The sequence below is a fragment of the Elaeis guineensis genome, chromosome 15 (genome assembly GCF_000442705.2).
Source record: "Elaeis guineensis isolate ETL-2024a chromosome 15, EG11, whole genome shotgun sequence".
In the NCBI taxonomy this organism is placed as follows: Eukaryota; Viridiplantae; Streptophyta; class Magnoliopsida; order Arecales; family Arecaceae; genus Elaeis; species Elaeis guineensis.
Genome location: NC_026007.2, coordinates 55,223,737 through 55,238,345, shown reverse-complemented (window position 1 = coordinate 55,238,345; position 14,609 = coordinate 55,223,737). Strand labels below are relative to the sequence as shown.

General features: G+C 37.2%; 1 protein-coding gene across 2 annotated transcripts in view; it reads right to left on the bottom strand.

Moving 5' to 3' along the window:
• Positions 1–254: 254 nt before the first annotated feature.
• The window catches only part of LOC105058056 (phototropic-responsive NPH3 family protein NPY4), a 28,190-nt gene continuing 13,835 nt past the window's right edge, over positions 255–14,609 (bottom strand). Inside the window, exons 4-7 of one of the 2 annotated variants that reach the window (XM_073249614.1) lie at positions 5,058–5,127; positions 3,060–3,129; positions 1,270–2,454; positions 255–1,021 (exon numbers count right to left, since the gene is read on the bottom strand). In XM_073249614.1, the coding sequence (XP_073105715.1) occupies positions 476–1,021; positions 1,270–2,454; positions 3,060–3,129; positions 5,058–5,074 (1,818 nt within the window). In that variant the 5' untranslated portion in view covers positions 5,075–5,127 and the 3' untranslated portion in view covers positions 255–475. The remainder of the gene's footprint in view (positions 1,022–1,269; positions 2,455–3,059; positions 3,130–5,057; positions 5,128–14,609) is intronic. The other variant, XM_010940834.4, reaches the window with a different exon arrangement.

Genomic DNA, 14,609 nt, shown 5'->3' with positions numbered 1-14,609 from the left:
ACTAAAGTCTTTTTTGTGACCCCCAAGATTTTCCTAACCAATAAATAATTAAGAAAAATATGATCCAGTCTTCCAACCCTTTTGTAAAGTTGTTTAGAAGTGATCCAAGAGGATAACCAAATTCGATGTCGACCCATATAGCCACTACAGAAAGAAAGCAACTCGCATGCAAGAATATATTACCCTCTTTTCCTTTTGATCATCAAGAACCAGTAGGTATTTCGCATCATCCACTACTGCAGGCAAGTTGAATGGATGTCATGGAAGATTTAACTGATTTGGCTGCAATAATAAGAGATAATAGACAATGACACTTATCCACATCGATATTATCTCGTGTTTAACATTCTAACGTTATACCAAAACCATGCTAACCACCTTCTTCTTCTATGATACATGAAAAACTGGGTCTTGATCGCCTAAAAGAACCCATCTTTCAGCTTTCATCACGCTTTCTCCCAGTGATGCACCTTGGTTATGAAACATACGGTCTTGTGTTCCTTGAAGGTGTGGACTTTGGCTCATCCTGGTTTGCTGAGCCTGGGCTACCGGAAGTGTCGGAGCTACTGTTCTCCCCTCCCTGCCCTTTGCTTGACAGCAGCTTGCCCAGTATCTTCCTCGGCATCATCATGCCTTTCACCTCGATGCTGCCAATTTTGTCATTGCCATTGTTCTTACGAGCATTGTTACTGCTGCTGCTCCTCTGGCTTTCCATGCAATCCATGAGCTTCATAGACTTGAGAGTCTTGAGGTCTTCTACTGTTGGGACTCCATCCCAGTCCTCCTCTGTGTTGGTGGTGACACCTGATCTTGAACTCCCATAGGAACCCCCAGTGTTCTCGGTCCGGCCTGCAGTAGCTGCTGCTGCCCTGACCTGCTCGAAGAAGAGGACCTGGACTACCACCCGCAGTGGGAGACGCTCGTTCTGCACAGCATGAGTGCAGGCATTTACAGAAAGCTTCTTGCAATCCATCAGACTACATATCTTCTTTCTCTCACTCTTGTTCAGGCCTGGGTGCTCCTGCTCATAACAATAAGAATGAAGCATTCAAAATCTCATAACTAAAACACTAGCAACTTCATGACATGATAATTCCATGATTATGATTATTTCAAGCCTACATTATAGTTCTGAGATGTAGATTTTTTTAAATTTATCCCTATACAGAATTTCTACTTTCAATCCTTGACGGATAAGCCGAAGAAATTAAATCATTTACAAGGACTAAGGGAAGGAATATGGCAATTGAAGGATTGCAAGATTTTCACCTTCAGATACATGTCAATAGCACGATAAAGCCCATCATGCACTGGCCTTGAGTTGGCTGATACCATTTCAGCAAGATTGACAAACTTCGAAAGAGGTAAGTTGGGGTCTTTTGCTATCTCAGCAAGATACCCATCAACCAGCTTCGCTACAAGAATCTTTGAACCACCTGAAACTAAAGCTGGGCTTCTGGTCTCCTCAAGCACTTCAGATACCTTTGAGGTGGTTCGAGCAAAATTGTTATCCTGCATCACAAATTCCTCCACTATACTTTGGACGATGTCGGTATCATAGACAGTTTCCTCCCCTGCCATGCTGGGGATCAGAAGATCAGGCACTGAAGCTTCTTCTAATTGGTGGCCTATTCGCTTGATAAGCTCTTTCTTACCCATTTCACTGCAATCCAATAAACTTGCAAGTCTTAGTAGCTTAAGAAGGAAACTGCATGATACCGAGCCTTTCTCTGCTGGCAATAACCAGATAATGGTTTCTAGCAGTGACCTACTTTTCATGGCATCACTTCCATTGATCATGGAACCTTCGCCAAAACCTGGGAGTCTTCTATTTGTGTAAGCTTTCAGAGCTTCTCCAATCACTTCACTGGACATTCTTCCCTTAGCTTTGATAGCCATTATAAGCTGCCTGTAGAAATCCATTTCAAGCTCACACAGGTCCTCAACCCACCAGTCTTTGGGTACTGACTGCTGCTTTTTTATTGCATTCCAATGGGGATCAAGACCATTTTCTGATAGAAGATTCTTTCTGTTGTAAGTGTAGGACCATTCCACCTTACAAGCATCGGTGGAGGCCTTGGAAGCTATAGAATCTATACAGTGGCTAACCAACTTCAGGTCCTCAGGCCAAGGTAGCAGAGTTTTTGTAGTCTGGAGAACTATGATGGAGTCTTTCCAGCTGCGGAATATGCTTGTGTTGAGGAAGACTTCGATTTTATAGATCAGATTCCCTTTCTCTACAGCTTCATGCATTTCAAGATACTCTGCAGCACATCTGGCTGCAACCACATTGTAAGCATTGAGGGTGACAGTCATGCCATAACAAAATTTAGCACAAATCTCAAAGGCAGCAGGGCCGCCAGGAGTATCAGGAATGTGAATCTCATTATGGCTCTCATCAGTGGTAGCTGCCACCAACTTCTGCAAGCGAGAACTCTTGGACAAAAGAGGAAACTGCATTTTTTTTTCAATTGGTGCAGAAAAGGTAAGCACAATATGTACAAGGTTGAAAAGAGTCTGTAGGAAATTGAACAAGCAGAACTGAGAGATCAAACGCATCGCACAAGCCACAACGATTATTGATGTTCTTCTCTATGCATAAATGAGAAGTGTATTACCTTTTTGTTCTGGAGTTTGTATCTTTTAATAACATCAATGGTATTCAAAAGATGAATGCATGAAAAATGTATCATAATTAGGAAGCATTAGCATATAAAATATAGTTGCTGGGTGACAAGGTACTACATATCATAGTAATTACTTGTAAAATCATTACCGCTCTGATTTACTCAAACACAAATGCTAACAAAACAACCTAGCAGTAAAAGATTTATGGTAGCAGGACCCTCAAGTTTTTGCTTACCCATTTAATACAATAAAGTGCAGCTAAATTACTAAAGGACATTTTCCTCATGGGAAGGAGGACCATGCACTACATGGAAGGTATGTGCATTTGTCAAAATGTGAATGGATTAAGGCACAGAAATAAAAAATTTAGGATCCATGCATAACGAATTCCAATATTCATTATGGCTTTTGTAGAAAAGTAGAGTTGCTACCTTGTGTAGATGGAATTTAACATTTCCTACATGAACAACCATGTCAGTTGCCAGCTCAGTTGCCACAAACCTGCAAAATGACCAACTCTTTAATCATATTTCAACAGATAAATACTTGCGATGTTGACAGGGCTAAATTAGCAAAAACAATCAAATTTGAACTGTCAGATATGAGTATTATTATAGATATAAGCAAGAAGAACTGAAAGGGGAATTTTGCTGGCAGGGTGAATAAGGTGTCACTTGTTGACAATGAGCTCACTTAACTAAACACTAGATACTCCATCTCCATGCAACAGATATAGAATATGTTTGATTTTCCACAAAGAAAAACTTTTTTGTTTAGAATGTCTAAGGTACACACTCTGAATTTGTGTTTCACCACTCTTATAGATCAGTCAGTTTTCAGCAGAAAAGATGCTTGTATCATTATTTCAAGCGCAAAGAAAGTTGTTTCATTAATTCCCTTTGAATAACATGTTTCAAATACTAGTCAAACTCATAATTTCTAAGCAGATAAGTATGACAGTATTCATTCCTTCAGCTAATTTCACTAAGGAACTATATACAAGAGTTTTTTTTGCACAAAAAGAAACATGGATTAATTCAGATCAAAGCCGAAAGAATTTATGTAGTTTTCGATCAAGTGCTTATTGGAATGGCCTTCATTCCATATTCATGGATATACTTTGCTAATTCACAACAGTTATGATTAAATATATCTCTCAAAATGCTTCATCGGTATGATAGTATGGTTTCTTGACTGAATCATGCAACAAAATGCACATGTTATTTTTTTAAATGTGTAAATCATTTGCCAATGATCCAATTCATATCATATTGTGTTTCCACTGTATCATTTATTACTTACAACCTTTCTATTACGGCTCTTTCAATGAAGTTGCCGGAACAATGTGATATCTTCCAATCCAAATCATTTTCCCAGTCCTTTCCGACTAGATTTGCTTGGGCCTTTCTTCTTTCCAATTCTTCAAGACAAATGAACTCCATTCTTTGGCCAAGCCTAACCACATGCCAATAAGATCACAGTAGCATTTTTATGAACTTGCCTGTGGTAAAATTATGGACCTCATAACTTAACCAGTCATGACCCTAGTCTTCTTCCAATGCAAAATTTCCATCTCCATGGGCATATTCCTCTTAAATACTTTACATTCTCACTTAAATTTATAAAAAGTTGTCAAAGTTATTTTTCTTCTCACTCCATCTGCAGTTGTAAATAAGCATATGATATTTACATTCTTTAAGGCATTAACGAGTCCAGAGATCCCAATTACAATCTACTGTATAAACATAGAATTTGCAGGTATTAATGTCCATTTGAACACATTAACATATGGCATTAGGGAAACTAGCAAATAAAGGTTCAAAAGAACTTGTTTAATGGTATTTGTCCGAAATATGCTTCCCAATGCTTAGCATCAATGCTGGTGGTACAGTTAGTGAATACAGGATAACGTTTGTCAACAAAATTGATGAATGAAGCTATTGGAAGCTTTCTGAGATAGTCCATCCCATGGAAGAAGCCATAATATTATAAAATAAATAATGCAACAAATCACCATTTCAAACTATCCCTTGCCTTTCATGATTGTATCAAAATCAGTAACATTGCAGAAAATTATTATTATTATTATTTTGAGACAATGGGAGGGGTTTCTGGCACCCTACCGCAGAAAACTATTTTGTTGTCACCATTCTAATGAATCTGTTGAGTAAAAAACATCCTCTATCACTGAATGAGATGAGATCTTTTTTAAAACTAACTTATATAAAGATCAAATATCAAGAGAACAATTAAGCAAAGTAGCAAACGATTTTAGTCTTTGTCCACATGAACTTTAAAAATAACAGCCACTTAAGCAATGTACCATATATTGTTGTGGCAAGCACTGCATCAGAAACTCAAGAGCAGAACCAAACTGATCCACTAGTATTCAAACAATTCACATATTAGAGGGCTGACTGCCAGATTACCTTGGACAAATATCCATTTTCAACACAAATTAAGTCCATGAGCCTCCAAGTACGATTATTTGGAACAATCCTGTCAGATTTTGTTGACAGATCCATCAATTAAATTATCAGAGGAAAAAAAAGAACCAAGAAAGAGATCCACCTACAATAAGAGATTGCCACACTTGAAGCTCATGAAAAGTTTTAGAGCTCCGAACAGCACCACTTCTACCTCCCTATCCAATTTTCTTAACTACCTACAACGTGTAGCCTAAGGCTGTGTCTTGTTGCAACAACTACAAACTGGAATCATGATTTCTATTTTAGGTTACTGTTATTCATGATCTAAGTCAAGATTCTGTTTGGATGCGTTAAGATGGAATGAGTTGCAATGGAAAATTTGGATGTAACAAAGTTCCTATCCTTCCCCATGAAATAATTTATCCCAATCATCACATAATAAAGTCCTATGACTAGAACAAACACTCCAAGAGTAACCTAGGGTTGGCGAATGAAATTTGGCTAGGGTCGGGCTATCCTTTCCTCATTTTGGACCAGACAGGTTCTTTTTTAGTTCAATAGCCAATTATAATTGAATAAGTTATTCTACTCAATGACCCCTAATTCCTCCCTATCCCATGAAACTAGGTCTCCTTAGATTTTATGGTTTCATGAAGAGGGTCGGAATAAAGTGTTGTCTAAGAAAAAGGGGGAAATTTATTCCACCCAACTCTTTCAATTTAATCTAACTCTATCTCAAGGCAAGCAAACAAATTCAGAATTATTCCATGTATAAAATGAAAAGTTAGAAATAGGAAATAGCTCTCTCTCCCATCGCTACGACACAAGCATACAGGGCCTACAAGAACAGGAAGGAGAAAAAGAGAAAGATAAAGGAGGTTATAGCAACACCCATGGATAGTTGTGCACCCAAATTTTAGGGTGTGTTTGGTTGGAGAATAAGTGGGGGATATCCCCCTAAAGCAGGGGAATATCCTGCCAAACACCCAAAAAAGGGATTGAGAGTAGGCTTATACCATTGTTGAAGGTTTGGTGGTGGGCCACCAAAAATATACTTCTATTTCATCATTTTGGTAGAATAGACCTATTCAATGGAAAGGTGAAAGCTATCTCCTATCCACTCTCTAAACACACAACAAACTGGGAGGGCAATTTTGTTCTTGTAACAAAATCGATAACATTGGAAAGTTTTATGTACTTTGTTCCCGCACAATGTACCTCTAACCAAAAAACAAAGTCACTTCCTATGGAAATAAGTCTTTTCCTACCAATAGTACCCAGATAAGTTTCCTTATCCTCTCAAAATTTATCCCGCGAGCCAAGCATGGACCTAAGTTTTTGTACAAGATTCTTTGCATGCTTCTTTCACGATCATTCTATTGTTGTAGCAACCCCACGGCATGACCACTCAGGGTAACTTCTTTGAAAGAGAATTTCCTAACTAGGTCATGGACCTCCATTGCACCAGTTTTGAAGGCAAAAGGCCCATTCGATCAGCATAAAGGGATACCCTTACATGAACATAAGAAGATTTGATCAAGTGATCTAGGAAGATCATTGAACTTGATGACCCAATTTGTATAAGGGCAGACCTTATTATTATAAATAGAAGCTATGTACCTTGATGAATACTTAATTTAAGTCACTAGAGGCACTAAATATTGTAATAATTGATGTTATTTTATTGAAATTTGATGCTCTCTAGTCTATTTTGCAGGTAATTGGGAGTTTGGGTTCATATGACTCAAATTAGACTGAAATTGGATCAAACTTGAGTGAACCAGACAACCAGCTCCTATTCCAGTGTGAACACGACTTAAAGATCAATGGAGGAGAATCAATATGAAGATCCAAAGATCCTTATTCACGCTCCCACTCCTCTTTTCATAAAACCCTAGCCTCCCCACTCTATAAATAGAACCCCAAGACCTCCATCTTCTTCAATCAAGCCAACTCTAAGTTCTCTTCAAGCTTCTCTTTCTCTCTCCCTCTTCTTCTTTTCTATAAGTCTATGGAAGGTACTAACCCTAGCACAACACCATATTCCTTCATAGATCCTTTTTCCACATCCCATCAAATCTAGGAGAGATCTTAATCCTAGTGCTGCTACCCTTTCTCTTCTACATACCCGCTTCCATCAACTTTTCTTCCTTGGAGTTCCTAGACCAAACCTTCCAGCCATCTTGCCGCTGTCTGTACGGAGGAAGATGAAGGATTCAAAGAGACACATCCACCATCAGACGCAGTAAGAAGATCAACTTGGTTTAGTTATCTTGTATCACAATTTTATTTCTTTTTTTTATGTACGCTTCTTTATTTGATTAATGAAAAATAATTTTATTATAATTTTCATACTTTTTTCTTAATTTTTTATAATCTATTATTCTTTTTTTAATATTTTCGAAACAATCAACTAAAATCCCTGCGGATACGATCCCGACTCATCCTATCTACATAGTAGTGAGTAGGGTTAATTTTGATGTGCTACGACACGCATCAAATTTTGATGCCGTTGTCGGAGATCTTGACGCGATTGCTTTGAAAAAAAAATCATAAAAAAAAATTATAAAAAAATAATAAAAAAAATATTTTACTGCTTTCTAGATTTTTATTTCTTACTTTAAATTGCTTGACTGCCTTATATGCTTTACTGCTTTATATTTCTAATTGATTATTTTTTTTTCTTGTACTCTTATTTTTCATACTTTACTTTGCTGATTAGTAGTTTGCCTTTTATTGTTAGTTAATTTATTTTAATTACTTAATTATCTTTTATTTATTCTTTTTGAAAAATTTTTACCTCATTTTGCTTTTCGTATATAGTAGATTTACTATTTTATATCTAGACTTCTTTATTTGCATGCAAAGAAATTTTTTTTATTTTTTATAGCCTGGTGATCTACTACTTTGTATAGGTTAGAATAATTTACTGCTTTATATAATTAGTAATTTTTTGCTTTCCAAGTAGATTAGATTTTGTCTTTTATTTAAATTACGTAGTTACCTTTTATTCTTAACTGTGAGATTACTTTATTTGCATAATGAGTAGTTACCTTATTTATTATTGCCCATTATTCCTAATGATTTACTACTTTCCATAGCGTAGAATAATTAATTACCCTAAAAATAGATTTAATTTATTATTTTATTTGTAGGCTACCTACTTGCCTTTTAATCTTAGTATTATTTACTTTTTATTTAATTAGATTTACTAAATCTTTTCATACCTAATTAACCTAATTTAAAAACTTAGCTCTTATTCTTTTTTGCTTAAAGATAACATAATATAAAAAGAATACAAAGACACTACATAACACTTGACTAATATAAATAAATCAATTAAATCTTAAAAGCTACTTAATATATTTGGACACTTTTTCTTTTTTCATTGCATATTTTCATAAAAAATCTTAAGAACAAAATCCTAATCAATATAAGGTGAAGATTTCATCACCCTTCCTTGGTCCACAAACCACCATTTTGCAATTGCATTGAACTAAACCTTTAATTTAAAATTGATTAGACGTTGACCCCTAAGGATCCTCGAGCTCAGTAAGACAAGGAATCCTAAAAGTTGGATTGGATTCAGATTAGTCAGTTTAACTGGTGTCTAGAAAAGTGGTTCAGAAATTACGTCCCGAAGGAAGATGGTTCATTAATTGGTTCCGTTCGCTTACCTGGCCAACACAGTTGGTGTCTAAAGAAAGCAACGGGGGGACCCCTACCAACCTTGCACTTACCTGGCCAGTTGAGCGGCTAATCTGCTACTTGGAGTACTTGAAGGTAACCTTCACAGTTAAGAGCTATCTAGATTTAGGGTAACCCATAGATAGGATTGATTGAACCACTTGATTGTTAACTAAAAATATCGTATCTAATTAATTCTTCTCTATCTTCTTAGCATTAAAACTCCTTAGGTTCTCTTCTTCAGAACTCTTTTCCCTCCTTTTCTCCTCTTCTCTTTCAAAAAAAAAAAAAATTATGAAAATTAAAACTCGGTGAGATCTTTTAGGTGCATGCTAGGACGCCGATCATTACAACCTGATTTACGCCCATTAGACCTAGAGCTAGAAAGAACGATTCAAATAAATCAAATCAAAACTATGGATTGAAAACAAGAGACTGACCCACCACGACAATTGAGGGAGTATTTTACTCCCTCATCTTACACCTACTCGCCATGTATCCAGCCTCCTCTTGTGAAGGAGGCACAATACGAAATCAAGTTTAGCATTATTCAAATGCTACCATCATTCTATGGACTGATGAATGAGGATCCGTATAAATATTTGGACGAATTTCTTGAGATATGCTCCATAGTAAAAATCCAAAACTTCTCTGATCTTGCCCTCAAGTTGAAACTGTTCCCTTTTTTACTTAAGGACAAAGCCAAGCATTGGTTAAACTCCCTAGATTCCATAATCATTTCAACTTGGGATCATCTTCAGAGAGAATTTCTCAAAAAAAATTTCTCAATTAAAAAAATAAATCAAATTAGAAAAGCCATCACTAGTTTTTTCCAATTGGATGATAAACTTTTTCATGAGACATGGAAAAGGTTAAGAGACCTTATTCGTAAATGCCCCCACCACGCTGTCCCCAAATGGCAACTTGTTCAGTATTTCTACGATGGTCTATCAGAGAAACACCAATAAATAATTGATGCATTGTGTGGTGGGACATTCATGCTAAAGAGTGAGGATGAGGTTTGACAGTTTTTTGAAACACTTAGTGAGAATTCCCTGCATTATATCTCTGCCATCTCTAGAGAACAACCCATGTCTCCACAAAAAAGAGGTGGAATCTATCAGATTGGAAATGTTATGGATATCCACAGTAAGGTAGATGAGTTGTCCTAAAAATTAGACCGTCTTCTGAATACTGGACACTCTTTGACTTTACCTAACCCAGTCCAAGATGTTTGTGCATTGTGTGCAAGCCCGACCCATTTTATTAGTGAATGCCCAACTGCACCTCAATTTTCTGAGTTTGTGCATGAGCAGGTCCAGCAAGCTCAAACCCAACAAGCTCGTAGACCAGAAAATGATCCATATTCAAACACTTATAATCCCGACCGGAGAAACCACCCAAATTTTTTCTGGAGACCACAGCCAGTGGTTAGCCCTGCCGTATCTAGACCTAACTATCAGGACCTGACATATAGGCATGGACCATACCACCATTTCCAAAATGCTCCTCAACCGTCTACCATTGGTCAGCTTTTGAGGAGAAGGTTCTAAAAGCGCTAGAACAATTAGAAGTCAACTCCCAAACCCTTAACTCCCACACGCAATCTATTGCTAAGCTAGAGACCCAAATAGATAACTAGTAACCACAGTCAGTAGGAGGCAAGGAGAAAAATTACCTAGCCAACCTGAGAGCAATCTGAGAGGGCAATTCATGGTTGAGAGCTCCAATACTCCAGATACTTTTTCTGAACATGCCAAATCAATCATGACTCTCAAAAGTGGGAAAGGTCATTGAACATACAAGTAAAACTAATGAGACCGACCCTAGACCTCTGACCAAGCCCGAATCACCCAAGAACAAGGAGGATTCAAAAGTAGAGAATGGACCAACTACACCGAAATCATCTTACTTGCTTAAAGCTCCATTTTCGAGTGCCCTAAAAGTCCTTACTCCTACGGATAAGAAGGAAAGAAGACTCGATGAGATGTTAGAATTATTTAAGCAAGTCCAAATTAATCTTTCCCTTCTAGACGCAATCAAACAGGTCCTAACTTATGCAAAATTTTTGAAGAAATTATGCACTCAAAAACATAAATCCCGATCACAACTCCCGAAAAAAGTATGCCTCACTGAACAAGCTAGCCTGTATTCCAGCACGCTATCCCTCCAAAGCTTAAAGATCCAGGTACCCCTACCATTTCTTGCATTATAGGAGACTTTCACATCGAACAAGCTCTCCTGGACCTAAGGGCCAGTGTAAACCTTTTACCTAGCTTGGTTTATGAACTTTTTGGGTTTGGAGAACTGAAACCCACGTCGATCATTTTACAGTTAGCTGATAGATCAATTAAGACACCACGTGGGATGATCGAAGATGTTTTAGTCAAGATAGACGAGTTCTATTTTTTAGTTGATTTTTTAGTCCTTGACATGGAATTGAGTGACAATCCAAGGCAAATTCTCATTATCTTAGGTAGATCCTTCCTAGCGACGACAAACGCATGCATCAATTGTAGGACAAGAGTCATGGACGTATCGTTTGAAAATAAGAAACTGAGACTGAATATGTTCAGTGCATCCCAGGGACCATCAACTGATAGTTGCTTCGAGATAGATACATTCGAAGATATCATAGAGGAAGCAACATCAACGATTTTTGCATATGATTCCCGAGACACCCACTTGATGCACTTTGGAGTGGATGACTGTGATATGGAAAGAGGTAGCGAAGAAGTAAATATTCTAGTTGATACATCAAATACTGAAACTACTCTTCCTTGGATAATCAAGTACGAGCCATTGCCCACATTAGCCAATACACCCACAGTCCCGTCATTAGAATCACCATCTGCACTAGACTTAAAGCCACTTCCAATCGCACTCAAGTATGCATTCCTAGGATCTAATGACACCCTCCCAGTGATCATTGCATCAAACTTGACCTCAGATCAGGAAGCACAATTGGTTGGTATTCTGAAGAAAAACATAGAGGCTATCGGCTGGTCTATTGCCGATCTAAAAGGAATTGACCCCTCCATCTGCATGCACTATATTCATTGTGAGGCAGATGCCAAACTCCATCGAGACATGCAGAGGAGACTGAATCTAAACATGCGAGAAGTAGTGAAGAAAGAGGTGGTAAAATGGTTAGATGCTAGAATCATCTACCCCATATCCGATAGTAAATGGGTCAGCCCTACCCAAGTAGTACCTAAGAAATCAGGTATTACTATGGTGGAGAATAAAGAAGGTGAATTGTTCTCCACTCGCACACCATCTAGCTGACGAGTATGCATTGACTATAGAAAACTAAACGCTGTTACTAGGAAGGATCATTTTCCATTATCCTTCGTCGACCAAATCCTAGAACGGCTAGCGGGTCAACATTTTTTTTGTTTTCTAGATGGTTATTTAGGGTACAATCAGATATCTCTATTTTTGGATGATCAAGAAAAAACCACCTTCACTTGCCCCTATGGCACTTTCGCTTTTCAACGTATGCCGTTCGGGCTCTGCAATGCACCCGCTACATTTCAACGATGCATTTTAGCCATTTTTTCAGATATGGTGGACAAATATCTCAAAGTTTTTATGGATAATTTTTTCGTGTTTGGAACCACCTTTGAGAATTATCTTCATAACCTCTCCAAAGTCCTTAAGCGCTGCACGGAAACAAATCTGGTTTTAAATTGGAAAAAGAGCCATTTCATGATTCGAAAAGAAATCGTATTGGGATATATTGTTTCTGAAAGGGGGATTGAGGTAGATAAAGCCAAAATCAAGGTTATTTCAAAACTACCACCTCCCACTTCGATTCGACAAATACGATCCTTCCTAGGTCATGCTGGATTTTACAGATGCTTCATTAAAGATTTTAATAAAATATCGAGATCCTTGTGCAATCTGCTAGCTAAAGATATGCCATTTATCTTTAATGAAGAATATCTATAAATCTTCCACATATTACAAGCAGCCCTGACAACAACACCCATAATAAAACCCCCTGATTGATCCTTTCCATTTGAAATCATGTGTGATGCTTCTGATTTCACAATAGGGACCGTCTTAGGTCAAAGAATCAATAAGAAGCCACATGTGATCTATTACGCTAGCAAAACTCTATTCGATGCTCAATTGAACTACACCACGATAGAAAAAGAGCTACTAGCGGTGGTATTTGCCCTCGATAAATTTCGTTAATATCTGTTAGGGTCTAAGGTTCTAGTATATTCTGATCACACGACTCTGAAACATCTGCTCTCAAAGAAAGATACTAAACCACGATTGATCAGATGGATCTTTTTGCTTCAAAAATTTGATCTAAAAATTCGAGATAAAAAGAATTTTGAAAGTATGGTCGCTGATCATATTTCTAAAATTTTAGTTAATCATACGATGAGTACAGATAAAATTAAGGAGAAATTTATTGACGAACAACTTTTTGTAACTATCTCTGATCAAATCCCATGGTTTGCCCACATCGTTAACTATTTGGCAATAGGATAATTCCTCTCCATTGGACAAAACAAGAGAATGATCGATTCTTCTCATAGGTCAAACATTATTATTGGGAGAAATCTGAACTGTTCAAACATTATCCTGACCAAGTAATTCGACACTGTCATACGGGGGACATTTCAGTGGGAAGAGAACAGCCGCGAAAGTGTTACAAAGTGGGTTTTACTGGTTGATATTGTTTAAGGATGCACATAAATTTTGCCTTGAGTGCTTGCGCTGTCAACAGACGGAGAATATTTCTAAAAAAAATATAATGTCCCTATCTTCCATTTTAGTCGTGAAAGTTTTTGATGTTTGGAGAATCGATTTTATGAGTCCCTTTCCTCCATCCTATGGATACGAATACATTTTGGTTGCGGTAGATTATGTATCTAAATGGATTGAGGCTATGGCAACCAAGATGAATGATCACAATGTGATAATCAAATTTATCCAACAGAAATTCTTAAGTCGATTCGATTGCCTAAGGGCCATTATTAGTGACGGAGGTACATACTTCACGAATAGGCACTTTGAAAGTTTAATGAAGAAATACAGAATCACTCACAAAGTTGCCACACTATATCATCCCCAAACTAGTGGCCAAGTGGAAGTCTCCAATAGAGAGATCAAATGAATTCTTGAGAAGACGGTTAGGCCTAATCGAAAAGATTGGTCTGGATAATTAGACAATGCATTATGAGTCTACCGTATTGCATAAAGGACCCTGATAGGAATATCTCCTTACTGGCTCATTTTTGAAAAAATCTGCCATCTGCCAGTAAAGCTAGAACACCACGCATTTTGGGCTATAAAACAATTCAATTTCGACATGAAAAATACTAGTAATAAGAGACTATAATTGAACGAATTAGAAGAGCTATGCAATGAAGCATACGAGAGTTCACGAATTTATAAAGCTCAAACTAAGGCTTATCATGATAAATATATTTCACGAAAAATGTTCGAACCTAATCAAAAAGTGTGGCTTTATAATTTGAGGTTACGACTATTTTCTGAAAAACTCCATTCACGTTGGGATGGACCATATATCGTAACTCAGATATTCTCTCATGGAGCAATTGAAATCAAAGATTCTAAACAAGAAAATACCTTCAAAGTAAATGACCAACGATTAAAACAATATGTGGATGAAATCAGAGATGGCGAACAAGTTGACTCAATTGAATTGCAGGATCCAGTCTACAATTAAACTTTGGTTTGGTCTAGCTGAAGACCTTAAATTTAGCACTTGTTGGGAGGCAACCCAATATTTTATTTTTCAGTTATTCAATTTTTTTTTTATTTTGTAGAAATTTCTGAGAAAGATAATTAGCCAAGTTGGGGGGAGCACCACGATCAATG